The sequence below is a fragment of the Nelusetta ayraudi genome, unplaced genomic scaffold (assembly GCF_046127955.1).
Source record: "Nelusetta ayraudi isolate G7.1 ecotype Tasmania unplaced genomic scaffold, CSIRO-AGI_Nayr_v1 ptg000007l, whole genome shotgun sequence".
NCBI classification, from domain to species: Eukaryota; Metazoa; Chordata; class Actinopteri; order Tetraodontiformes; family Monacanthidae; genus Nelusetta; species Nelusetta ayraudi.
The window spans coordinates 3,574,508-3,602,458 of record NW_027466057.1 but is presented as its reverse complement, the minus strand read 5'-3'; the positions used below and the strand labels follow the sequence as shown (position 1 = coordinate 3,602,458).

General features: G+C 45.2%; 1 protein-coding gene across 4 annotated transcripts; it reads left to right on the top strand.

Moving 5' to 3' along the window:
* The first annotated feature begins 1,472 nt into the window (after nt 1-1,472).
* ppp2r5ca (protein phosphatase 2, regulatory subunit B', gamma a) lies at nt 1,473-23,943 on the top strand. 4 transcript variants are annotated; one of them, XM_076017943.1, is made up of 16 exons: nt 1,473-1,701; nt 1,893-1,958; nt 2,916-3,066; nt 13,341-13,540; nt 15,272-15,382; nt 15,585-15,677; nt 15,776-15,906; nt 16,787-16,846; nt 16,938-17,046; nt 17,767-17,820; nt 18,017-18,187; nt 18,283-18,410; nt 19,253-19,354; nt 19,471-19,543; nt 20,362-20,478; nt 21,173-23,943. In XM_076017943.1, exons 1-16 carry the CDS (start codon nt 1,675-1,677, stop codon nt 21,305-21,307), a joined length of 1,728 nt encoding a protein of 575 aa, XP_075874058.1. In that variant the 5' UTR covers nt 1,473-1,674; the 3' UTR covers nt 21,308-23,943. The 4 variants fall into 4 exon arrangements, with proteins under 4 accessions (XP_075874058.1, XP_075874059.1, XP_075874060.1 ...); XM_076017944.1 differs by lacking the exon at nt 20,362-20,478; XM_076017945.1 differs by lacking the exons at nt 1,473-1,701; nt 1,893-1,958; nt 2,916-3,066 and adding an exon at nt 6,663-6,836.
* Nucleotides 23,944-27,951: the final 4,008 nt, after the last annotated feature.

Sequence of the window (27,951 nt, the reverse complement as noted above, 5' to 3'; positions counted from 1 at the left end):
ATTGGTTTGACAGCTTCCACATAAAACAAGCCGGTGTTATAGTAACTCATACGCAGGTGCAGACTGGGTTCAACTGCTGTAGAAAAGACTGCAAAATTCAATGCAGTTTCCTTTTACAAAGCGGTGAAAACAGACTAATGGTTGTTGTGAAACGGGGGAAACACATTTGCCTGAAAATTGTACTATTGAATTATGAGGAATGGAAAATTTGGTTCATTTATTAGAGCATGGCAGAAATGTATTGCTGATATTTCTCATGATACGAGCTGCCTGTGTGACACACACACACACACACACACACACACACACACGTATGTACACAAAAAATCCAACCAGTTTCTTCCCTCCACATTGTTGCCAAGGCAGGAAATGAAGGTAGCCGTATCGGCAAGTAATAACACCATGTTGACAATGCAGCTCTGACTGTGGATTGATAAAGAGAGATAAAAACACAGTGACTCAAAGGAGTGAGAGGAGCTGCTGCTGCTGCTGCTGCCTGATCAATACATATCAGTGTACTTTATCCAAAACCAAAATAATAATAATAATGATGATTTAAAAAAAAAAAAAACAATCCCTGCCCACACATGCATTCATTGCTCATGGCCAATCCATGGATCATTAAAAGACTGCATGCATAATAACCAAAACAGGCTAATTCTTCAGGATAAAGTGGGAATTCAATTGTTTAGAAAACTAAGCTGAGCTACTTGCAGTAGTTATCAACAATGTTGCATACCTACCTTAGATTACATTAATACATATAATAACGGAGATAGAGATAGAAACATTAAAGTTAAAGAAAAGGAACGTGTTAAAAGGGGAAACTAATTAAAGTGAATGATTAAAGAGCGTGCAACAGTGCCACACTATGGGTTCATGTGTGAAATGCAACAAAATATATAAGTAAGAGAACAGAACAAGTACCAGAAAGACCAACGATGCAAACAAATCAATTGTGACTCGGTTTTACATAAATTCTTTTTAAAAAAAGAGGGCTATTTAAAAGATGTCTTAATTTAAATATGTTACTAAAATATTTAGTGTCTTATTGCCACCCAGCCACATCAGTTTTGCAATGGGGGGGATCAAAAGCACACAGTAAAGCTGCCTGCTACAGAACAAAATTCTATGAGCTAAACAAGTGCAGCATAAAAGTCTGATTTAAAATTTTTCACCGCATAATAATCCGTTTGATTAACAGACACGGGCGACTTTGTGTTTTCGACAATCAACAAATCAACAGAGACCTCGGGCCTCCCGTACACAGGTAAGAGGCTCGCCTTGTATTTAGAGGTACAACACTGCCCTCATGTGGAATTTTCCCGCACTACAACCCTTCAAAGGACGGGCGTCCCTCTGCCACAGGGACACCGCGTTCGCCGGACGGACAGAAAGTGCAGCCTCAGCGGCGGCCAGCTGGTCGCTGCCCCCTCGAGAAATACCTCCCGTCTTGTTTTAAAAGAATGAACCATGTGCTGTTCCGCAGCGCGTGAATGGGAAGCGTGCGAGCGGCACGCCGGGAAGATGATGACACGCTGCCGTGGCTTGGACTCGCCGGTCACATGCTTCAGTGGTCAGTCCGGGAACAAGCAGCAGGCGAGCTGCTGTCAGTGACTGGTGACAGCAGCACTGCCCTGCCGACCTACTGACACTCGGGACTTCCGCCCCAGCATGCCTCACAAGAGCAAGAAGGACAAGGTAGCGATGATATAACGTGTTTGTTTGTTTGTTTGTTTGTTTGTTTTGTTGTTGATTTTAAGAACAATATTGTGATTTTGTATGATGCCTAATCATTGTCCTTTTTTTTTTTCTTAAAAAAAAAAAATATTAATAATAATAACAATAATAATAATAATAATAATAATAATAATAATAATAATAATACACAGGAATCGTCCAAATCTGGAAGATCCAAAAAATCTGCAGCGAAAAATGGGCCTTCCACTGACCAGGACGTAAGTGTTTCTTTAAATACACCACACAGTTATGAATCACTTTATTAGGCGTTTGAGAATTACGCATTTGGAACAATATATATATTCTGTTGTGTTTTGTTTCCTCTGCGCTGAGTCAGCACGGTAGCGTTCATAAACGTCACTGTGTACTTTTAACAGGATTGTTTTCTGCGGAATCTCACCTTGACCTCTGTGACACACTCAAGTTTAGCCAACAGATGAAGAAAGCTGTTGTCTTTGCAACTGACAGCGTCCCCGAAGAAAGTCACTATTCATCCATGCTCAGTGAATAGAAGTAAAGTTGCTCATGTGACATTGCAGCTTGATCTTATGACTTTATGTTGTTGTTGTTGGGTTTTTTTTCTTTTTCTTTCATAGATTGGCTTGCGCTGTCTATACTTGTCTGGCCCCCGGGGGTGTACCAGCCAGCCGCTGTGGCTGTTATGTTTGTCTGTCACCATACATGACCTGGATCCGCGATGTGTCTAGTATTGGACCAGACCTGATTGACTGACTGCTGCTCCTGCTGTTTGTTCCCATTGACAGCTTTATCAGCTCCATCCACTCAATTATTCTGTCAGCCGAGGTCCATCCCAAAACTCTGTCAGCGGATGCTGCACAGTACACCGTCGTCTGTGATCGGGTTGCTTTGCTGAGAACCACCCGATCTGATTCGGAAGGGAATTTGAACCCCTCTTGTCCTCTCTTGTCCTCACCTCTCCTCTGGACTCCTCCACTCCCCTTCTTTCCCCCTCACCTCGCCCTCCTTGCCTCTGTTGACCGTACTCATCCTCTCCTCTCGCCTCCCCTCGCTGGCTCCACGTTGACTCCTGAGCTCTGGCGCAAAGTGATTGCCTTGCCGTTTCCTCCGGTGCCGACACTTCCTGGCCCTGCCCTTCCCCAGTAACGTGAACCCCTTCCTCTGTGACTCTTGTTTCTTTTTTTTTTTTTTTGCAGGGCTCCGCCAAAAAAGTACCTCCCGCTGCACAGCTGATGAGGGTGAAGCAGCCGGGGTCCCACTCGGCCGTGAAGAGGGAGAAGAGGTTAAGCACTTCCTCTTTCCCTCTCAGTACAAACAGAGAACTGCAGAAGCTGCTTGCGCTGGAAGGTACGCGATCCCCCTTGGGAAAAAGAGCAATCAGTTGTTTCTTTGATTGCGGCTCATCTACATTTCCTCACTGCGTCAATAACTCATAGAGCTCAGCGCCTCCCCGGCGTAACACCAAACAACTGGTATCGAAAACTGCATGTTTGGCCTATATGGATGAAGGGAATCATATTAACAATTCATAGCCCGGGTGGATCTTTATAACCTTCTTTTTAACCCTGAGGTCTTTGCCCGCTACATAATTTATAGCTGAGGAGGCTGCCTATCAGCTGTATCTGTAATGCAAATGATGTGCAATTAGCTGTATCTCAGGCTTCCGATGCGGGGGGGCCTTACCTCACGAGAGGTCACGCATTAGGGGTAGCGCTGACTGGATGGACCTAAAGCAAGGGATGTTGTGTAATGTAAGCAATAAAAAAAAAAGAAGTGCAAATAGATTAAATTTGACTGACGAAACACTTTGAGAATTTTTGTTCTAATTGACAGGCGGCATGTGAGGAAAAACCTAGCTACCATCCAAGCCGCCACACAGTGTCAGTTAATGCGAGCCATACTGATGACGATTGTCCGACCGGTGAGGTTGAGGTTTGAACATTTACATCAATCTTTCATCAGGAAGGATCTGGCTTAAGTGGTTTCCTGTAAGCTACACCCCGCCATGCTTTTGTGCTCATACCTGGATGAGCGCAGCAACAGTGTGGAGGGACAACAGAGGGTTTGCAAGCACAGCGGGGACACTGCCACGGTGGGCAGCTTGTGGCCAAAAATAGCTCGTGTGGATGTGAGCTTGAGACGAAGGTTAGAGAGGAAAGGAGGGTGAGGAGGAAAATAACCTGTCTGACGTTGGTGATGTTGAGAATAGAAATAAAAAAAAAAGGCAGGCAGCATCTTGGGCATCATTGTAAACATACACTGAAGGCTCGTCAAGAGCTGCACTGCTATGATTTTGGGCTCCACAGTTTAGATGCAGGGGTGTCTGCCTTCTCCACACTCATGGAATTACATTTAATGAAACCCTTTTCATTTGAAACACAGGAATTCACTCCAGTAGGAACGCTTTTGTTTTTCACTGTTTTCCATCTAATGAGTTTTGGTGGGGGAGGAATCAAAGCCCTTTCCATTATTTAGTTTACCTTTTCTTGAGATCAGTCTGGATATTTAAGGAACCCGTAAAATGATTTTTCACACTTAACAAACATTTAAAGTGAATTGTTAAAGGCTCCATGAATGGACTTCCAGAAAAGTGCTACAGTCTTGGGAGACATGACGTCAGGCAATTGGTGAGGTGAAATTTTTGCACAACACGGAGGCTTCCATTGTCGCGTGACCATGAATATTTGATAAATAACGGTAAACTGTGTGTTATGCCAAGTGTTGGTGAAACATTTAGTGATTGGGCTTGAGTTACAGATGACTTTCCCACACGTTTGAGTCTCTGCTGACATCTTCTGGACAACAACAGAAGGATGTGTTTGGGGGTATGGGTTAGAGGGAAGGCTCTTTTTGTTCGGCCTCTCTAATTTTCATTGTACCGATGACGGATGGCTACCTACGACAGTCCAGCGCTGCACTTTTTTCACAGGGTTAAATTAAGCCAAAACTGTGATACACTTTATCGCCCTGATAATGAAAATATCGTCCACAAACTAGAGAAAAATAACATTAGTCCACCCTTGCACATTGGTGCATTTACCTTCGACCAAAAACAAAAAAAAGGTTAAATTATGGATTATTTCTCGTTATTAACTTTAAATTGAAACATTGCACATCGTCTTTTAAACCAGAACAGTATGCCCTGCCACATCCAGCATCAATAAATGTTAGAAAAGATTCTCACTCCATGGTGGCTAATAGCTTCCGTCAAAAACTGCACATTCTCAGCCTGTCCCACCAGCAAATAAGTGGCAGCTTTCAGAAAATACTGCTGCTCGTTGTCATGGCTGTGGAATGCGAAGTCACTTCTTGCCAAGGCTTTGGCCCCTCAGTCAGAGAATACCGAGAGAGACAAACCACTGATATGTTGGCCTACCCCCCCCCCCCACTACACTTCCTCATGTCTCATGATATCCAGTCTTCAGTGAAGAAAAAGGTAAATCATGTGACAAGTTCCATGCTGTAACCTGCTTATTTGTTGTGGCAAAACAATTATTCCTGTTTTTTCCGAAAATATCACGGGCCCCTGATTCTTTGAAAGTAATACTGTGCTGCAACTAGCAGATCCTAGGAAGTTATAACCATCCTGATTGAATAGCTGTCCTATTATAGCTGTCCTGATTGAATAACTGATTCACTTTTAGATCATTATCCATAGAAAAACAGATTAGTCTCTTTCCTTTTCCTTGACTGTAATATATTTGTATAAATGGTGTTTCTACCATATCTCTCTCTCTCATATATATATATATATATATATATATATATATATATATATATATATATATATGTATATGTATATATATATATATATATATATGTATATATATATATATATATATATATATATATATATACATATATATATATATTATATATTATATAATATATATATATATATATATATATATATATATATATATATATATATATATATGTAGAGAGAGAGAGAGAGAGAGAGAGAGAGAGAGAGATGTATGTATATATCTCCTCTTGGTGTGAATGTGATCTGTATGTGTCTCCTGATAAATCACATGAAATGAGGGAATCCTTCATCATGCAAAGATGAAAGACTTTTGTTTGCCTCGCAGCAGGACTTTTTGCAAGCAGACTCTTGAAATAATTCTTCCTTTGTAGGGACGCTCCAAGCAAGCTCAATTTATACATGTGATATCGGTTCAGCACGCAACACCAGTTGTTATGTCATGTATACATAAAGTCTTTTTACTTTTAGACCAGTGGCGTTCTTGTTTTGAGAGGCAGTTTGCTGTACTTTGTCACTCTGCACTCCTTTTGCGTTGATTTTGTTGAATAGGGCACCATTATTACTTATTACAGAAGCCTGCATTATGTGAAGCCACAGCCTCATTGTGCTTCCTACATTTTTACTTGCCCTGTTGATCTCATTTCCCCCCAGCCCTCTACATCAACTGAAACCGAGTTTCCTCTTCATTTCCATTTGAACTGTCAAGGTTTGAAGGCCTCTCGCACAACTTCTTACGATAAGGGATCCAGGCAAGATGACAGGGAGAAAGACTTTACAGATTGGGCCAGGTCCTTTCCCACCTCCTGCACTTTATCCCAATAAAACACCCATGGCAAGTTCTACCCAGCTTCTTAGCCTAAGTCAGATTAAGTTGAAAGCCGTGCTAATAGTTAGACTGTGGGAAAGACTTAAATCCATCTGATCCAAGATCTGTGACAGGGCCTGCTTTGCGAGAGCAGCCGTCGGCAGCAGGGCCCAGCTAGGAGAAACCTAGTGCCGGGGGGAGGGACGAGAGATCCCGCGCATGTCCCGCCCCCTCTGACTACCAAGCCAATCATCTACACGTTCTTCTGTCAGCTATTGGCCCCGTTGCTCTAGAGTAACCTGGCCTCAGCCAATCAGCGGGCCCCAACCCTGCTTACATCACACACTAGCCAGTTCCCTCCAGCAGCAGAGAGCTTCATTTTCTGATCTGCTTTTGTGCTAAAATGGAGGCTGGCCTGTCGCCCTGAGTTGATCGCCTTCCTGGTTGAGCTTTAGATGTTGTCATGCAATAAATCGGACAGGATGGTTGTGGATGCACCGAATTCCAACGGCCCCTTTCAGCCGGTGGCTCTAATGCACTTCAGAGGTACGTAAGGGCGACTTATTCCCCGTGCAATTCCAGGAGAATCGGGGAGGGAGGTATCGATAGCTGTGTGTTGCTCTGCTCCCGTTCCCCTCCGCTGTCCGGTTTGACAGCATTCATTTGTCATTGATAAAGACGGCAGTGCGTATGTCGGAGGCGTATCTGTTGCGTGTGAGCGGTTAATGGCGGCGGCAGTGAACCACGGAAGCCTCATTTTAAAATCCAGATTTTTTTTTCCTCTCCTTTTTTTGCTAGCTAGGTGAGCTATCTGCCCATCCCCCCGCCTCGCCAGTGATGTCAAAGGAAGTGAGGTCATAGCCCAGTGAAGGGTCCTCTTTAGTTTTTTTTTTTTGTTGCCCCCCTCTTTCTGTGTGTTTGTATCTAAATATGCATCTCCCACCCCAGTATATCGACTGCAGTTGCGCGCGGTCCAATTTGGTGGCGTTGCCAGGTTCCGCGTCGCTTCCGTTCGTTTCGGCAGCGCTAGCCGGCGCGGTGCTTTTTTTTTCTTTTTTTTTTTGTCACACTCCAGTTCATCCGGGCTCGAATTGGTCATAGTGTGTGTAGGCTGCAGACTGTCTGCTCTGCTGCAACCTTCTCCATCTCCAAACCCTGTCGCCCTCCTTTTCTTCTCCTTCCTCCTCCTCTTCCAGCACCTCTTCGCCCTCAAATGTTGAACCTCCTGTTATCAACGAGCTCCAGCCGAGAAATCTAATATCTGCTGCTGGTTTGGCACTCCTCAGTCAACACGGCAGCAAGGCAGCCAGGCCCCCCTTTTTGCCCCCCCTTTTGCATTTTACGGCACACTGCTCTGCCTCCTAATGTGTGTACACTGCACCCAGCCATGTTTGAAAGGCCCGGCCTGTTAGCATTGTACTCGGGTGCAGCAGCCCCAGCGTCAGATGAAGCCTCCGGCAATTATCGATCGAACCTTATTGAGCCACAAAGGCGGCTGCCTTGAATGACACCTCGTCGCCTGGGGGGACAGTCAGACTCGTTTAACGCCGATCGCTTCCCTGTTCGTCTCTCGTTCATATTTGTCATTTTCCCAAGAGCCTAGAACAAAGTTAGGTTTTAAATGTGTTTCTTTTGTTTCGGCAAGTTGTGTGAGACGTGCGAAACAAATTTTCCACCTCATATTTGTGTTATTTTATTTATTTATTTGAATAATGGGGCAGCCTTAATTTGACAATTCATTTCCTGGGATACAGTCCCTGGATTTAAAGGGGAAAGCCCTACAAAGGCACCATATTAATAAATAAGATCTTTATTGAAACAGTCTCACATGACGAGTCATCTAAAGTTGGGGGTTGGGAGCTGTACATCTGGAGAAGCAGTCTTCAAGTCTCCTACCTGAAAGATGGGTTTTGTCTCCCGGCTGAAAGTGATACGTTGCGAACTCTTCCAAAACACGGCGGCTGTGGACAGGGTAGTTGTCGTCAACTAACTCACTTGAGTTATCTCCCCTTTGTGACATCACAAATGGATGATGTTAGTGTTTTAGCATACCCTCTCTGCAGATTGCAGCAGGCATAAGAAACTGGAACTGACTTTACTCCAAGTAACTTAAAGGGAATTTTGCCTGTTGTGGACATTAAAAAAAAAACAAAATCCAAGGTTCTGTTCAAATGAACATTTCATATGCACACAAAGTGGCAGCATGCAGCCGCCTCTGCCTCGCACAGAGCAATCACTCAAAATTGATCATAACACACTGTCAATAAAGGCAGACTGCCTGGAACAGTGCTCTAGCCGCGCTGCTGTTAATTTGACCCCCTTTGCTGTGTGGAGGAAAAAAATAGATTGTGGCTTTTAAAATGATTCCAGTGATTTGCTATTTTTGTTTTGATCAGGAGGGTAACGGAATAAATCCCCTCTCTGTTCTGCGGCGGACCTCTTCAACCCTCCGTGGAGTTTCTGTTTAAAAAGATCCCATTGTGCTTAATGTCAATTTCAGGATGGCAACACAAGGCCTGTATCTGTTACACAACGGCCTGCAGGGGTATTTTGGGAGTGTACAGAAACTTTATAACACGGGCAGACGGACTTATGCAACGGTGGCAAGCACAAGTCTGAGGCAGCCAGGGGTGCGAGGCAAGGCAGCACATTCCTGACTGGCTTCAAGTCCCGCTTAGCTCAGACTAATAACACAATACGCCAAAGCTCAAACTGTTGCGTTTCCTCCAGTTTGCTAGAAGTGCTTTCCCCCCCAGGAAACGAGGTAGGCCGGAACTGAAAGCCAAAATGCGGCGCAGTGGCACTTCATCTTCTGAGGAAGAAATGGCCGTTTCCACCACCTTGGTCCCTTTACCTCTGGAATTCCCAGCCTCTTGCGGTCTTCACGACAAACTGGCCAACTCGAAACTGACACCGCGTGTCCCTTTACGTCTGAATGGGAGCTCTCTCGCCTTACCCACAGTCGGCAAGAAAACATCCCCCTCCAGTCTGTTCAGTGCTCTGTAATGCATTTAAATAAAACGGGGGCATCGTGTGTAAAAAGATGAACCAACGTTTGAGAAAAATCTAGACATATTTCTGAGGCTCCCGAACTCCATACAGTTTTTTTTTCCAGTTGGAATTGCAATTCATTTTCAGAAAAATGAATTGGTAATTTGTGTTAATTATGCCAACATAGTCTGTGGCGCCACAACTCCGAGCCCACAGCAACCATCTTCAGAGTATTGCAGCTTCGCATTCGCGCGGCGTCTCCGGCGCTGCGCCTTCATCGCCGGACTGTTTACTCCTCAGCCTCATTTGAACCTCGTGCCAGATTTATAAATCACGACTTGTCTCCCCATCTGATTAGCTTATCTCCGTAATTGCCAACCTACGGTTTGCATTTGAGGAGCCATGGAAGAGGAAAGGAAGCCGGCTCCCTTTACGTATATGCCGTGTGCATATCTGATGTTGCTCCTCTAAATGCAAAAAGACAGTCCCTCTGTGTTCGTGCCACACCCTCCACTGATTAACAATTACAGTGGTTGGAGCGGCGCTGGGATGACTTCAACGTCTTAAATCACAGACATGAGATGTTCCTGGAGCCAAAGGCACTGCATTGGTTTGCTGATAACAGAGGTGGCATCATGTCAAGCTTGTATAGCCATCGTGCTTCATGGCAGATTGTTCATGTTCCTGTGTGCGGGTGCACGCTGGATATATTTCACCGGGCTTACTATGCAGGTCTCTTGCCGGCACTCACGTGACGTATAGCCTTAACCCCGTCAAAGTGTCACGTTGCCAAGTGTGTCACGCGTGTCCCTGCTCCCAGAGAATCTATTTATACAACCGCAGCTGGAGTGAAGAGCGGCAACATCCCGTCGGCCGAACGTTGTGATAGAAAAACAGAATCTTTTCGACAATTTTTTCTTGTTCTAATTGAAGCTGCAGTGGAACTTGAAAAACTGAAACCCCGTCAATCTAAATCTTAATTTTTTTGTTTGTTTATGAAAGCAAAGGGTTAAAGGCTCCCTGTTGTGGTCTTTTTCGACCAATCCATAACATTGTTGTTACCAGCAGGGGTGCAAGTCAACGCCTTGTTGGCGCAATTAGCAGATTAATCAAACAACAGCACATCCTGTCTGCGAAATATATCAATGTTCAAGTTGAACGTCGCTTATTTGTCTAGCTTGACCTACGTGGAGGCTGTTGCTCTTGGCAATGCTATGGTGAGACATCCAACTATTTACACCTGCTGGCAGTTTTAGAAGAACCAGTTAGCCTGACCTGTGGTTTCAGACTGGTACACTTAGGGCGTGTTCTCATTGCCTCGCCTCGCCACGGTTCGATTGTGTTTTCATGGCCCCCGGATCACGAGACCGTGGGCGGAGTCGACGCCGCAAAGCGGGACAATGTTTTTTCGGCAGCATCATTTCTGTGCGATACACATCAGCGCAGCGATGGACAAAGTAGAGGTTGTTTCATACCTGCTGCTCGGTCTGTGGTTGCTTTTCTGTTAAAGAAATAACAGTTTTCCTCACTGAAGTCACAGTTGATCATTTATGCAGACAACATTTATAATTTCTTGTTTCGTTTTCTGGGAGAGTAAAGGTGTAGTTCAACCTTTATATTTTCACCAAAAGTAAACACGAGACAGATACAACGGGAAATAGCATTTATTTAAAAACAGAAAAACAGACAGTAAACACGCCTACTTATTTGAAGTCAAATAAGTAGGCGTTTGTTAAATGCCACGGTGTTCGCGGCGAAGAGCCACGTCCTCTCGTCGAATCCGTATTTCCTCTCGTCTCAAGACTCCTCGGATTCCCTAGCTTACCGCGCCTCACGCAGGAGCAACTCCATTTGTTCCGAGCGCTTTGCCATTGGCCTCTCGTCGTTTTCACAAATATGGTTGAACACACTCGCGACGTCAAGGGCATTCCAGGTTCGCCTGCCTCTCCCCAAAAGACATGTATTGAAAAAGCTGCTTTCAAAAAATGTATACACATATAAATATATTTGTACACCATCAACAGTAGCTACTTGTATTCACGGTAAAATGTACCTGACACGGAAGTTCCGTGTCGAAGGAGTTGGCGTCGATGTCCGCTGCGACAGGGAAAGTCGACGAGGACACCGAGCCAATCCAGTGCCATGCTCGTCGCTACGTCACCACTAAACTCGCTTCGTCTCGCTTGGACCCTGGGGGATTGAGGTACCAAAACGGCACCCCCTACAACCGTGTAGCGGCCAGTGCGAACGCCCTACAACCGTGGCGAGGCAATGAGAACGCCCCCTTAGTTTCGGCTGTTCCTTCCTTTTCTTGCTCCAAGCAGTGGAGCTTGTAAGAAGTCAACGTGTCAAAACCAGCGTTGCTACTTTGAATTGTAGTTGGATAATTATGTGCTAGACACGCAGAAGTTTGCTTGAAAGTTAGCATCGCCCAGTCTGCTGCATGTCATGCGGATTGAAGGCTGCGGTTTGGATCTAGAGTGAGTCGTGCCAGCTGATTCGCATTCCTGCTGTCAGCCTTGATGGGAAACCAACAGGGTTGGTTCTTGCATCACATCCAAAAGTCGGAGAATGTAATTAGCTTCAGTTTCGATTACTGTGGTTTCTGAGCACGAACACGTTGGTTTTTTCCGTAGAGCTGAAATGGCAAACGAGCTGGATCTCAGTTTTGTCCCATAGCATCTTAACTACACCGTCACCGTGTGTTATTTCTGTGCCGCTTGAAGAGAGAAAATAATCCACTGGAAGAGACTTTTCCGGCGTCCCGCGTGACACAGCAGAGATTGTTTGTTTACAAAGGCCCGGATGCTCAACTTGAAAACCTGGAAGTCATCAATCCACCGCAGGCAAATATGATGACGGCCTTAAATAGCGCCAGCTCCCCTAAATAAGAAGATACGTCCACCAATTTGCGTGTCAGATGGCCAGACGGTGACCACTTACCCAATTCACAAGGCCTGGTTCCCTTCAGCAGCCTTCCTCTGACACATTTACAAGTCTTTATTACTCATCCGCCAGCAGGGCCCTTCTCCAGAATCTGCTTCATTTAATTTTTCTCCTTTTCATGTCGTGGAATTTTATTTCCTTCCACCCTTGTTTTTGCTGCTTTAAACGCTGGATAGAGCATAGAGCTTTTCTTCTCCTTTCGACTGCAAGAGGTCTTTGTGCCCGTTTGGATCGACACTGCTGGCAAAAATGAGCAAAACAGCACATCACTCGATCCATAGTAGTCGTTCGGAAAGTCCTCGGCACTATAGGATAAGTTGCAGGTTCCTTTGCTGGCATCTTGGACGAGCTATACAGCCAAGTGTATACTTGCAGTACAATAAAAGTAATTTGGTTATCCTGCCCTTAGAATGGTTCTCATATGTATAAGAATTAGGGATGCAAATGATCGATTAATTCATTGATTGTTGATTGACCGTATCGATCGATTCACGATTAATTGATAAGCGGCAGTTTTTCCTGAGAACCTAAGTTTCACAATGAAAAATGTGCAAGGAACACATTATTTAACCCTTAGATAATGTCGAGGGTCCAATGTGACTCGTTTTTACTTTAGAGAACAGTAAATACACCCTAAACATTTGTCCTCTGACATTAAGTTTCTTCTAATGGGTCACATTTCAACTTTAAAAAAAAGAAAAAAGTTGTTTACAAGTAACTTGTTCTAGGTATATTATGACCATCACAGTATCTACAGGTGAATCGCTCTTTCCTGCCACTACACTGTTATGATATTATCTACCCATGTAATTTAATTTAATCAATTAATTTCTTAATCGACAATTAATCGATTAATTGTTAACATCCCTGATAAGAATATACATAGAGCAAGAATCTTTCTCCTTCTCAGCTCCCAGCTTGGAACCGTATATTTAAGGAAGCTCACCTGACAGTGCCCTAAATATGAAACATGTTGTCAAATTCCCAGCTCATGCTCCTGACATTCTTCTTTTTTTTTTTTTTTTTTTGGTTTCTTGGCAGCAGTAATTCAGCAGTGCACTCATCCTCTTCCCCAACCCTCTCTCTCCCTCCCTCCCTCTCTCGTCTCTTCAGATGTGGCGCCGGCTGAGCAGGAGAAGCTCTTCATCCAGAAGCTGCGGCAGTGCTGCGTTCTCTTCGACTTCCTGTCCGACCCGCTCAGCGACCTGAAATGGAAGGAAGTGAAGCGGGCGGCGCTGAGCGAAATGGTGGAGTACATCACCCACAACAGGAATGTCATCACAGAGCCCATCTACCCCGAGGTGGTGCACATGGTTAGTGGAAGAGCCGCCGCTTGGGTTTATTTGCAAGGAACCGATTCGTGGCGTCTGCGCAAATAAAGCAAACAAATTTTGATCGGCAGTCCGACAGGCTGGACTCAAGGTTTTAGCTTGATGGGTCTGGGTACATCCGCAAGAGCTGTTTCCAAAAAAAAAAAAGCATCTTCCGTCAACTTTCCATACATTTTGCTCATTAAGTCCAGCAGCTGAAGCAGCTGAGACTCGCCCATCAAGTTGCTTTCGATGAATCCTTCAACTATTCATGCAAAATTTTCCCAAACATCTGCTGCTTCCAGCTGCTCGAGCGCCGCTTTGTGTTTGGATGGCTGTTTGCGGAAGAAAACTTTTTTTTTTTTTTTCCCCCGATGCTTTTATTTGCCAAACAGTCGCTTAATTGTCAGTTTCTCTGCCGGCACTTGGCGACTTGACGAGTGTCTGTTTTTTTTTGACTGATGTGTAGAGTTTATGGAAAATTAGTGTGGATATCTGGAAACCTGCCCAAACTATTTGAATGTCCGACTTGCCTTCATCTTTCTTTTTGTTGGTAAAATAAAACTGGAGAAACTGGAGAAGGGGGTTTAGAAAGACGCTGCTGCAAGGTTACCTGATGGCCTTCCCTCGCTCTCGGCTCTCTACACAGTCATCCTCAGTTTGTTCTGGGATACAGTGCAACACAGCTCGCTCTCATCTACCTTGTGGCCAAATCTGTTGAAATGGATCCTTCAACAAGGCTCCCAGTGTTGGAGCAGGCCACCTGCGCCGTCCCATGATCAGCCTGGCAGGGAGCAGAAACCCGCAGTGGTAGTCATTTGACATTAGGGGGGAGACCAGGAATACAACACACTCTGATTATTGTGGGACCATGTCTGCCCTGGAGGAGGCAGACAGGGAGGGAGGGGGGAGGGTGGGGAGAACAGTGCCAACGAGCAGAATTGTATTAGAATTTCCAAAAGAGGACGCGTCAACAGAGTTGAGGGAGAAATTCTGAACCGTTTGAGCTCACGTTGACCCGGCCGAGAATCGAGACCTGAAAGTGAGGCCCGCTGACTGAAACGCAGTCTTCCTGTGGTTTCACTCTTGGGTTGTGTCCGTGTCATGATGTCATGGGAAACCTCTCACAGGAAGTTGGGTTTTTTTTCTTCCCAGACTTGACGTTATTTCAACAATAAAACTCGGCCTTTGCGCGGAAACTGGTCGCTGAACTCTGACTCAACATCTCATCTCTGCGCGGGTCCTGCTGATGGAGTCCATCGCCAGCGCGAGTGTGAGAGGGGGAGGGAGGAGAGTGAGGCGCCACGTTTCTGCGCTGAGTAACCAGAAGAAAACCAGAAAGAAAGGAGCTTTTTCTCTCTTGGTCTGCCGATGAAGTGATTTGTTTTGGGTGTCGCAGTGGTAATAATTCTGTCAGAACCAGATGACGTTCCCACGTTTGAACCAACATATAAATGATGCTGAGTGGCTGTGAAGCTCACCGTATTCCTTCACTCCAGCTTGACTTTGTCAACGCTGCGGCTCTTAGCTCAGAGCTATTGTGATCTAATTGGTCCACTCACCGGAAATATGGTAAAAATTCTGTCTTCTCTCTCAACAAAAACCCTTCTATGGGCTCTTTCACTAAATAACTGGGATGTCGGATGCATGTACGACTAGTGCGCCTGGTCTTCTGTGTTCCGCCCTGTGGAATGAAACCCTCACCGCAGTCTCTCCACTCCATTCCCCTTCCAGTTTGCGGTGAACATGTTCAGAACGTTGCCGCCATCGTCCAACCCCACCGGAGCGGAGTTTGACCCAGAGGAGGACGAGCCCACACTTGAAGCTGCTTGGCCACACCTCCAGGTCGGCATTCAGACGATTGAAAAATCCTAAACTGCCAGTCGTTGCAATTATTTTTTATTATTATCATTATGGAACGTTCTTCCGCCATACAGGCGAGCAAGTCTGGCTCGCTGTATTAAATCATTGTTCAGCCTGAGGGTTAATCACATGATTTAAACCTCAATTAAAGGCACTAATTGCATTTTTCCTCTCTCCGTTGCAGCTCGTCTATGAATTTTTCCTTAGGTTTTTAGAATCACCCGACTTTCAACCCAACATAGCAAAGAAATACATAGACCAGAAATTCGTAATGCAGGTAAGGCAATCTTGCAAACTGTCTAAAAAAAACAACAAGTAATCACAGAAACAGAAACCTTGTCATCGGAGTGATGATGTAATTTCCCTGCGTTTCAGCTGTTAGATCTTTTCGACAGTGAGGATCCCAGAGAGCGAGACTTCCTCAAAACCACCCTGCACAGGATCTACGGAAAGTTCCTGGGGCTGAGAGCGTACATCAGGAAACAGATCAATAACATTTTCTATAGGTCAGTTCAATCGTCCAAGTGTCTCCCTTTGAAACATTTATAGACGCTGTCGTCAGGTAGGCTAGCGACTGTAAGAAATGATCGTTCTCAAAATTGGCCCTTTGCGATGTCACAATGGGCTGACGGGTCAGTGCCCCTCCAGCCTGCCGACTGAGACCAGCTCGTTTTTAACACTTTACCTTGTGCTTGCGACAACAAAGCATCAGTTTTAGTTTAGCGGGAGGCTTTAAAAAGAGGGCTAAAAATGCTCAGAGTTTATATTTTCTAATTTATGGTGGTGAGCTTGGGGGCTCTGGGGTGGACAATAAATGTCTGATAATGAGCATAAAATGGGATTGTGTTGAGGCAGTTTGGGCCAGTGTAGACAACAAACACTAAAGGTCAAACTCTGAATGTGTGTGTGTGTGTGTGTGTGTGTGTGTGTGTGTGTGTGTGTGTGTGTGTGTGTGTGTGTGTGTGTGTGTGTGTGTGTGTGTGTGTGTGTGTGTGTGTGTGTGTGTGTGTGTGTGTGTGTTACATGCAAGTGGTGGCTGGAATGCAAAAAGCAGCCAAGAACCTTCAGATCGCTGCTGGTGTCGACGTAATAAATGGCAAATTCTGGGCTGCAGTGAACACGAGACACAAGAACACATTTGTTTTGTTGTGCTCTAAAGAAATGCCTCCATTCTAATTGGCTGCAACTCCTGGCCTGTTTCAATGGCTAGTGCCTCTGGGAAACACCACCGCAGTCGCCATCGAAGGTGGATCACGATGCTGTGTCTGAAAGATGCAGCGGTGACGATGATCTTGCGAAGAATCACAAGCGCAAAGGAGTGATTTGTGTCTTGATTGCATGTAGAAACGCAGTGATTTCACCTCACTACAATTTCTATTCATTCAGGTTTATCTATGAGACGGAGCACCACAACGGTATAGCTGAGCTACTGGAAATACTTGGAAGGTAAGGCCTCGCATCAAAGGCGGGTGGATATTTTTATTTATTTTTCCAGCGAGGCCTTGCGCTCACATTTGCTCCGGCTCCTCCTCCGCAGCATCATCAATGGATTTGCCTTACCACTCAAAGAAGAGCACAAGATCTTCCTGTTAAAGGTTCTATTGCCTCTGCACAAAGTCAAGTCACTCAGTGTCTACCACCCACAGGTACGTTTGTTCAACCGCGGCGAGCCGAAACCGATATTGTTTGTGGGTCACATGTTTGAAGTTGCGCTCGCACGGTGCCGTGCACACTGCGGGCCGGCTCTGTCTCGTTTTGCACACGCCGTCATGAGATTTGGGTCAAAACTTGCAGACGGCCTGGTGGATGTGAGGTCAATTCCACTGCTGGGTCGCCCTTTGGTTGTCTGGCGCATCGAAGAGGGCTGCAGTCACCCGATAGAATTTGATCTATCAAATGATCGAATTTGAATAGTGATGCATTAATGCAGTGTTTCTCAAAGTGGGTGGCATAGTCACGTCGGGGGGGGGGGGTAGCTCCGCGAGTAGCTGCGGAACGATGGTGTCGTTCACGCCAGACTTACAGCGGGGTGCAAAAATTGAAAAATGAAAATCTTTCTTCCTCCAAGGTGGGGCATGACAGAGAAAGTTTGAGAACCACTGCCCTAATGCCATGCAAGTCTATGGGGTCAAAAGTCAACTTTGTCCTAGAGACATGGGACCACTTGCAGGTTCATCGGGATCCCTCAAGACACAGCCACGTCAAATTTGGAGGCGGGGGGGGGGGGGTGAAAAATTTTCTTCCTCCAAGGTGGGGCGTGACAGAGAAAGTTTGAGAACCACTGCATTGATGTAACCAGTTGTGTTCACCTTTCAAGCCAGACCTTGTTTCGAGTGCTTCAGCGGTTGCTCCTGTGTGTTTTGCAGCTGGCCTACTGTGTGGTGCAGTTTCTAGAAAAGGACAGCACTCTGACGGAGCCGGTGAGTGACACAAGCCTTCCAACACCCTACACACCTGTTAGGCTCTTCACTCAACTGTTATTTCTTTCCCAAGATTATTCACTCGATATGTAAAGGTGGAGGCTCACGCAAGATGAGAATGCTGTGTGTGGTCCTGTGGGAAAGAAACCAAGCCAACGGGTAGAAGTTTTATACATTTTCCACGTTGACCCTGCAGGTTGTAATGGCTCTCCTGAAATACTGGCCAAAGACTCACAGCCCCAAGGAGGTGATGTTCCTCAACGAGCTTGAGGAGATCCTGGACGTCATCGAGCCCTCCGAGTTCGTCAAAGTGCAGGAGCCTCTCTTCAGGCAGCTAGCCAAGTGTGTTTCCAGCCCACACTTTCAGGTAAGGCGTCGCCTCAAGGTCGTTCGGTCGGTGCCAATCCCACCGTTCCCGACTGACGCCCCGCTCCCCCCCCCATCTCTCTGGCTGCGTCGCAGGTGGCGGAGAGAGCCCTGTACTACTGGAACAACGAGTACATCATGAGTCTGATCAGCGACAACGCAGCCAAGATCCTTCCCATCATGTTCCCCGCGCTGTACCGCAACTCCAAGACCCACTGGAACAAGTAAGCCGAGTGTTTGCTCGCCTGCCTCCAGGCTGCGGGCCTCCCGCCCGCATGTGACACCATCCTGCCCTGCCCTGCCCTGCCCTGTGCTGCGCCGCCGCCGCGACGCCTCTCGAATCCTCGTCGACATTCAAGGGCTCGCACGGTCGAGCGCAGTCCTGCGCTGCAGCTCAAGGACGCACACGCAGCCGGCCGTTGTAGCGCGACACCTCAGGACGGTGAAGCTCACGGCTGTTTGTCAATGCAAGTTTAAGTCTGATTGTCTTTGCAGCTTCGCAAGGTAGAAACTGCAGCGTTCTTCATTTGTAGAATTTATTGCGGCGTTTCAGTTTCGGTACGAGATCTTTTTAAAGCTTTTTCTTTTTTTTCTTTTTTTTTTTTCTTTTTTTTGCTTGAACAAGATGTAGTACCGAAACGTCGCATTAAATTCTGCAAGTTGGCCACGTGAGTGAGAACTTTTTTTGTTTGTTTGTTTGATTTGGACTTAATTGTCACCCTCCAACGCACCTGCCAGGGAAATAGATGTGCGAAGATTTTTGCCTTGTCCAAAATTTAATTCTTAAAATATATCTTCGGTCTCCTCCAGGGCTCCATCGATTAGTGATGCAGCAGTTGTTAAATTCTAGGACGATACCGGTTTTTTTTTTTGTTTTTTTTTTTAAATATTGGCTTCTTTTGCTATTTTTCTCCACAGCTTTTTATTATTTTTCTCGAAGAAGCAAGAAGTCCTTTACAAATGTATAAAAATGATCATTTCAGCACATTTCAACTGATGAGTAAAACAAAAATAAATTTGCAGCGCCCTGTGCTAGTTGATGTAAAGGTGTTTTGTGTGTTCCCAGGACCATCCACGGCCTCATCTACAACGCTCTGAAGCTCTTCATGGAGATGAACCAGAAGCTCTTTGATGATTGCACACAACAGTTCAGGGCTGAGAAAAACAAGTAGGCGCCGGCTTTTCTTTTCGCTCCCAATTCACAAGCGGCCTGCTCACGTCAGCTGCTGGGTGTTCACTGGTGGTGACCACGCTTGACTTTGTTCCCCCCCCTCACCCCTGCAGAGAGAAGGCAAAGTCAAAAGAACGCGAGGAGGCCTGGATCAAGATTGAAAACCTGGCCAAGTCAAACCCACAGGTGAATGACTTTGCACGACTGCGCCCTCTACCTGTAGCACTAATTTGCAGAGTTCTGTATAATGAAACAAGTGTCTCGAGTTCTGTGTAAAACCACCTTTAACTTTGAATTGCCGTTCCACTCTCATTTCCCCCCTCATTTGTATTTTTTTTTTTTTTTCAGACCTTTTTTCCATTCACACTCTGAGTTGGTGTTTAGTGTTTTTCTTGAGTATTTTTTTGTTTTTGTTTTGACTTTTGTTCTTGCTCAGGCTGTGCTCGATACACCGAGGAAAAAATATTCAACAAAATCCCAAAAAGAATTTGATCAATTTTAAAGTAGCTCTGATACCTTTTGGATAATTTCAACATTCCCAGATTTTTATCTAAATATGTTTAGTCCTCACTTCTGTACAGTCTCTATAAAGCCCTTGGTGATATGACTTGTACAGAGGTCTTCAGAGTTTTTTTTTCAATAAAGCAGCTCCACTGGAGTGCTGAATGAAAAATGAAGGTCATACGTGCGCATTATGGAACCTTTTTCTATTTTTTCCAAAATGTCAAGTGCTTAAAATGCATTACATTTTAATTCAGCCCCACCTGTAATCAGCGCTAACACGTTTTCCCATTCCCTCTTGCAAATTCTAATATCCAGCAGTGAAAATCTATTGAGCCGTTTGGATTTTCGACTCCGCTCGATTGAGGCCCTTCGGGCCGTCGACCGTAAACGAAGGAGTTCCTTTAATCAGTTCAGAGCCACTTGATTCATTCTCCTTTGCATGCAACTGAAAGTCTTTTTCTCCATTCTTTTGTGTTTGTTTCCCTTTGTTTTCAACATAGTTCTCTATGTATGTTAATTCCTCTGACCTCAATAGTCCTGTAGCAATGGAGACGGATTTCCCTTTGATAGAAGATGTTCAGAGGTTAAAAAAGACAGTTGAGGAGGGCGCGACTCAGGTAAACCTGACTTTCTCTCTGTCTCTCTTCTCTCCTTTTAAAATGGCCTTATGTGGCGATAATATACCTGAAAGAAAAAAACACTGTTTTCTCAATCAACAATCATTGCTTCTTTGTTTTTAGTTATTGTCTTGCCTTTTGAAATTGAAATTGAAGTGTTTTTAAGAAAACTAACTTTGAATCAAACCTTTTTGTTGACATCTGTGTTTGTCCCCATGCTGTCTGAATTAGTCTGGAGCGCCGAAGAATTCAGTATGTCATAAATTGAAAATGAGCCGTTTCAGAAAGAACACTTTAAAGGATTGGAATGTGAATGTTAAAGCCACTATAATCCATAAAAGTATTATTCTAGTCTAAAATCTGTATGCAGCAGGATGATTTTCCATGAGAATAGACACAAGGTTGAAAAAGCAAAGGTGCAATCCTTCACGGCTTATGTAATGATCACCAAGGTCGTGTTTGTGTTTTTATGAAATACTGGGAATCTTCGGAGCTCTTCGTGTCCAATTCAAGACACCTGAATTGATTTTAATTTAAATCATCTGTCAGCGCATTCCGGCCCAGGAACACCCCCCCTCCCCCCAAATTCAAACATGATTTACCAAACGGTGGCGGGTAGGACGGGTGACAAAGATGAGCGCATCACGCTAACCCCGCGCACCCTCGTCCCCTCTCTCTCTCTCCCCTTCCCCAGTTGCAGCACGAGCAGCGGAAGGAGCGGCCGATGGTGCGACGCAAGTCTGAGTTGCCTCAGGATATCTACACCACAAAAGCCTTGGAGTCCCACCGCAGAGCTGAAGACATGTTGACCACTCACGACGGACTCTAGGCCCCCTTCCCCCTCCTCCTCCTCTTCCTCCTCCTCATCCCCCTCCTGACCCCCCCCCCCCCTGCTGGGGTGGCTCCGGCGACCCTCTCTCATTCCCAGAATCCTCACTTCTCCTTCATTCCTGCTGCTCCGCCGGCAGCGGCCCTCCATATCTGCCTCCCTCAGTATCGGCTTTCTCAGGTTTTCTTTCTTTGGTTTCTTTCTTTATTTTGAAGCTGTGTGTGTGTGTGTGTGTGTGTGTGTGTGTGTGTGTGTGTGTGTGTGTGTGTGTGTGTGTGTGTGTGTGTGTGCGTGCCCCACGCCTTGTTTTCCGGTCATTTCTTCCACCCCCCCCAGCCTCCCTCCCTTCCAGCCAGGTTTGCACTCACTGTAAATGTGGAATCTTAAAGAGTACGGACCAGCTCCTGCCCCGCGCCCCTCCAAATCCATCATCCCACCCCACCCCACCCCCAAGACGCCGCTGGTTCGTCTTCATTCCTCCATGCAGAACGTGCCCACAGCGGATCGGACTTGTGGAACAATAGGAAAGCGACTGACGCGCTCTTGTCAAAAGGAAACCGTCTCTCGGTGTCGTGTGCTCGGTTTTCTCCTCCGTCAAAGGGAAACAAAAACAGGAGCTGTTGTCGGGGCGAAAGGCGACACTTTTTCTTTCCCTCCCTCCCCTGTCGTCTGCTGTGCGTCGTTACTTCGTCTCCTCCTCCTCATCCAGTCGAACGGACTTTCTGTCAGTGCCATGACTGTTGTGTTCTTCACGTTTGTCTCTATTTTATTTTTTTTCTCTCTCTCTGTGATTTCTAAACAGGGACACACCTGCCTTTTTGTTTTACACTGGTGTTTTTCCAAGATTTTTTTGTTTGTTTTTTTTGTTTGTTTTTTTTTTTGACGGTTTTAAATTCAGGACACCAGACCAAACGGAGGCGCGTCCTTCGCCTTGCTGGGTCTGGGAGCGACGGCAAGAAGAGGTGGTGTCCCGTGGACATCCGACACTTTGAGTTTCTTTCATTTTGTGCCATACGCCGCTCTTTTTATACACTCTGTTTCTTTGCGTTGGTCGGTTATATTTGAGAGCTACGGCGACGCCTCCATGCTTCAAACAGTGGTACTGACACAGATGAGGACGAGTCTGGAGGAGAACGCACCCCGGTGTCCCGGCTCTCGCTTTGTTACTTTAAATAGCAGCGCGCAGCGGAGAGTCCTCTCTCACTCGGACATAAAGGCCGGTTGCAGTTTGTCGTGAAAGTGGATTTATTTGTCCGATTAGCTGACATCAAATGTTTTAACAAGCACTTTCAAAGACTCCGGTTGAACCAGAATCAGCCATGTTATTTAACAACTACTGTCAAGATGCTTTTAAATATAATTTGTGCATGTTTTCAGGTGATTTATGATTTGTTAGTTTGTAATTAGGTGTTTTCTCTTTTTTAATTTGCTGTCAGTCTTAACTTCCCACGCCTCCGAGTATTTCGGAAACACTTGCTTTCGGAGACGTCGGCGTCCTTTTCGCAATCTTAACCTGAAATTTAGCCTCTCTGACCTCAGCCTTAGCAACTGCGGGTAAATGTAAATTCCTAATAATGAAGCACTTCCTCCAGTCAGGCTTGTCTCGCGATTTCCTGGTTTCAGGGCCACTTCCTGCCTCCGCTCGGCCACGATGAAGACAGTTGGAGGTGCGGTCAGTTCAGTCAGTACCACTGTTTGATTGAGAAGCCGTTCCAGTTCTTCATGGTTTGACGTGTGGTGTGTCTTTTTGTCGCGTCTCTGGATGTCGGCGGTGTGGCTCGCAGGGTTTGATTTTTCGTCTCGTTTTCTCTCGCCATCCGGCGTGGCCAGCGTCAAAACGCACGCGGATGGCCGAGGGCCACAGAAACACCCGACGCTGAAAGTGAAGCTGACGTCAAGACTCGGGCCCGTTAGCTGTATTAATAGCGTATTTGCTTCAATGCAAAAAAAGATGTAAAGTTGAAAACTACCGCGGTGGAGGTCCACCTTCACCCCAGGAGGAACGCTGTTTACCAAACCCAACGGGCTTCTGTTATCGAGGCCGTTTAGGAAACGGCGCCGCCTGCTGGGTGGGGTGTTTTAATGGATTTAACGAGTCCAATTGAAAGAGACAACGGAGATTTATTTTAGTGTCGGGGAAAACAAGCCCTGTGCAACACAAGAGGTGATTTTTAAAAAAAAGCTAGAAATGATTCGCGGATGCTTGTTCCAGTTCTGCAGGATCATTGCAGATATTTTAATTTTAACATATTATTTGATGATAACTTAAAGTGTCCTTTTGTATGTGACCTGTACTATATGATTCATTTAATATTGTAAATATGATTTACCTTGTTTCATGTAGTGTTATATAATCTAGATTAATTTTTGTACAAACTGTCCCTCTGTACAGAATAAAACCATCAATAGCAAGTGAAAGAAGTCGATCTGGCACATACCGTCTTATTTTTCTCTGTTTCTGGATGTACTCTCAGTGACTTTACGGATTTAGAAAATGTTCTTATTTTTCATAAGATCTGCAAAGTTCCCTCCCTCCTCTATATAACTGAAAAATGTTGATGCCCGTTGTGTGCTCTTTTCACTGTCTTTAGTGGTGTATATCTATATAGAATGAATAAAGAGATTATTTAAATATATATTTTCAACCATGCATCCATTTTGGTTTTACTTTATTCGATCTGATTCGAGGCGTGTCCACAAAAAATGAAGATTGTGTCGCTAGCATGAGTTAGTGATGCACCAGCGTTGACTAAATGGCGCTGGTCGTGCTCTGGACACAAGAGGGCGCCAGATATGAACAAATAAGGCGAGACGGTCTCTCAAGGCTGATTGCAGAATTTTAACTGATGTGTAGCTGATCTGAATTCAGCAGCGTCAGGTGTCTCAGGCCAATCTTAAAAATGTGCATTTAAAAAAAACAAAACTGGATAAATTAAAGTTTCCATTTAGGCAAAATGCACCTTTGCAATTTCTTTCTGTCTGTAACATGAACCTCTGACCTCTCAATGAACTCCAGAGGAATTATCATTCAAAAAAGTTCCCTTCTTTTTCTTGCTCCACTTTTCAGAAATGATTTGTTGCAATATGCAGTTCTGAAGCTCAACTTAGCTTTGTTACGTGACACGTGACCTCTTTCAGCTTAGAGAAAGCACCTCTCACACTTTGCTTTTGTCCCCCAACATGAGGGACAAGCAAGCGTCAGTGTTTTTGGAGTTCTTATTGGAAAAGCAATTGTGCTCCATGGGGTAAAAACATACTTATTTGGTGGTGACCACCTCATGGCTTCCTTGTTCTTGTCTCCAATTATGTGGAAGGCCCAGAAAAGTAAGTCTTAGCAGGAAGATAATACAAAGGTTTTTTTTTTTTCCTGTGGAAATTTGCAAACATAGGGCTAAATATCTCCCTAAGATCAAGAGTGTTTTGTATTTTTGGACCATGAATCATATGAGGCCTCTGCCTGTGTATATTTGTGCTCGATCACGTCCCCCTCATCAAACAGTCTTTGTTTGCCTTGCGGTACGTTGTTATTGACTGGGGAGGCCGTGACAATGCCGCCTGTCGCCCCTGGAGACAAGCTCGCTTCCATTACCGGTGATCAGCTGACTGTCCAAAGACTGACTTCCTGTCAGCCCCTGTGTGGGAGCTTTCTCCTGTCTCAGCCAACGGTGTTGTGGCTCAGAGGTTTCACATGCATAGCCGACTAATTTGTGGGATGTGTGAGGATCATCTTGCTTGTCGAGACAGAGCGTCGGCTCATCTGAGTCCTGAAGATGCCAACCATCACACACACAATAATAATTTACCTGAAATTAAAGCCGTTTCCTCCACTTGCTTACCTTTATTTTATTGCCAGAAGTAGTAAGACTTTTTCTCTCATCAGAAATAGGACTGTCATTGAAGTCTTACAAAATCTTAATAATGAAGCAGCTGATCGTATAGTTTTACTCTCACCATGGACTTGTTAGCCATGATAATTAGTTGGCAATGCTCTTGGGTTAGCTGACCTTGATTTAAATTCAAATCTTCTGTTTTAATAACTGGAATTGAGTTCAAAATCCACTACTTGCACTTAGCAAAATTAAAGTTATTTGGCGTCATAGTTTAATACCCCTTTAAGCCAGATGAAAGTAGTACTATTGCTACAGTAATCGGAGCAGAGTACACTTGCAGATGTGGTGTTGGTGCGAATGGCGTCATTCACAGTAATGAGAGTGTTCTTTGTTCTTTGTTTTTTTGTTTTGGTGACGTCAACCGTCTCTGGCCGGGCAGCCGTCGCCCGCTGTAGCTTATCTAGTTCTGCCAGAGAATTATGTCTAGATGTAACACAAGGTGGAGGTCAAGCTACGAGTCACGCAGGATTGAAGTGGAGGACCTTTCGTCATCGAGGGGATGATTTTTAGTGGGGCAGACTTTTGGCAAAAGCCTTGTCAAGAGCCGACAGATGCCCATGAATAATCATAGAAACATTGAGAGGGACCGTTGATCTACATTCACTCTAAACTATTATTATTAATATCAATATCATTATTATTATTATTGCTACATGTAAAACTTGTAGAATTTTGTCCACCCTGCTTACAATCCTAATATATATTAGAGTGAAAGGTATTATTTATTCATTTTCATTTTTTTCTTCTCAAAATGGCAGCATTTCAAGACCATCTTCAAAAAAAACCCAGCACATTTACCCCTCTGTTTGCAGCCTCCTGCAGGAACTCTCAGTAATAATAAAAAAAAAAAAAAAAAGAAGAAAAATCATCCTTTCCTTTCCCTTTCTTGGCTGTTCCATATGTTTGGAAGGGGAAAAAAAAGAAATTGGTTGCTGGGTGGGGTGTATAAACTTAGCAGAGGCATCAGCGCCCCTTGTGACATCACAAATGGCTGATTTCCAGGGCTGTTTTGTTAACTGGACACTGTACTTGTAGTCGTAGAACAGTTCAGTCCATTAGCTTTATGCTGTGTGTACGCAGTGAGTTAGAATTGCATAGCGCAGAGCCTAGATGAAATGTATTGCTGGGATTCGTGCTAACAGGATAATGTGGCCCTATTTCTGTTTTACAACAGTGTTGTCTGCAGCCTGTGATGCAGCAACAAGATGTTTGCACGACTGCAGACAGATTTAATGTGCTGCGGCCTCAGTGGTAGATTATAGAAGTGATTTCATCTTTTTTGTCTTGCCGCGTATAAACTACAACGAGCTGTAAAAAATGCAGCCAGCGTGCTGATGTGGGGTTCTTCTCGCTGCAAGGTCTGGAAAATGTCCAGTCAAGCAGCGTGAATAAAGGAGATTGCTGTCAAAGACAGTAACATTTACACACTGGGAAGAGATGGTCTGTTGTAAGCATTTACTTTATGTGGATGACTGAGAATGAAACGGTTAAGGCCGCAGTCAAATCTGAACTACTGAAACAAAAATGCATATGAGAGGCTCGGATGAGAAGTTTGTGTGGGGAAAAAGATGTAAGCGGAATATTACGATGCTTCTGTGAGACGTCTGCACTCAAACCATTTGCCTCCGTGTGAGGAAGGAGTTTAAATCCCTGCGTGCTGCTGCTACAAAGCCACTTTATGAGGCGCGAATAAATGCACCTCCAAGAACCACAGACTTTGTTTATCCCAGCAAGGAGACGAGCCAAAAGGGGAATGAACGGCCCGGCATTTGAGCTTCAGCCACTGGGTACCTTGCAGATCAAGTCAAGAATAGGACATTTTATGCCAGACGTGCAGCACAAGAGACGAAAAGACGCTGAACGAGGAGGAAATTTGACTTGGGATCACACTGTTACGCAACCTGAGCACCACTAATTTTTATTTTTTTTTAAATCACATTAGCCAAAGTTTGGCGAGTTGATTCTTGCTGATCCAGGTCAGACACCAGCCTGCTCTCTCCCAAATCCCACAGCATCCCCACGGCTTGTTGTATCACCGCCGAGTCGTTGCCAAGCTGTCCTCACTCGCCCCTACCTGACTCACAGCTGGCTGCCGGCCAGCGTTGACAGGCTGCTGGAAGGGAAACCTGCCGCCATCTGGAACATCACACAGGCTCTCCCGTCGAGGCCGTGCTCGGCCCAGGCCATCCTTCCCCACATCTGCCCACCCGCCTGCGCCGCTCGAATAATCGGGAGGTGACGCTGAGCGACGCCGTCTCTCAGTGCAGACGCAGCCGCGCTCAGACTCCCGCTGTAGTAGAACGAATGTCCGATGGATCTTTATGTGCGTGTGGTCTTTGGTTTTTATCTTCGCAAACATCTGCAGGCCATCAGCTAGATGTGTGTTGGGCCTCATGATGCAGTAAAACGCTGATGATCTTAAATGTAAAAGAGTGAAGACACACTCACAATGTCAAGCTTTGCTTCAGATTTGCTGACGCTAACCTTGGAGAGGTATCAGGTGGGTGAGGTGGCTTTGCCCTTGATGATGTCAGGATGGGTCCCAATTTCCAGGACTGAAAAAGTATGGCAGCAATATAATAAAAAAAGATGACTTTTTTTTCATTTCTGGGAATTTCCTTGAAGTCAACTTTCCACATTATGGGACCTTTAACATCTAATCTGTGGGCAAAAGCTGTTGTACTTGCTCGAATGCACAAGTTTTCCAAAGTAATGACGCGAGTCAACCCAAAGGACTCTTTGAGATCTTCACGA

Coding starts and splice junctions, on each gene's coding strand:
- ppp2r5ca (XM_076017943.1), top strand. CDS start 1,675: ATGCCTCACAAGAGCAAGAAGGACAAG. Junction 1,702..1,892: donor ACAAGAGCAAGAAGGACAAG/GTAGCGATGATA, acceptor AATAATACACAG/GAATCGTCCAAATCTGGAAG. Junction 17,821..18,016: donor ACAGCACTCTGACGGAGCCG/GTGAGTGACACA, acceptor TTGACCCTGCAG/GTTGTAATGGCTCTCCTGAA.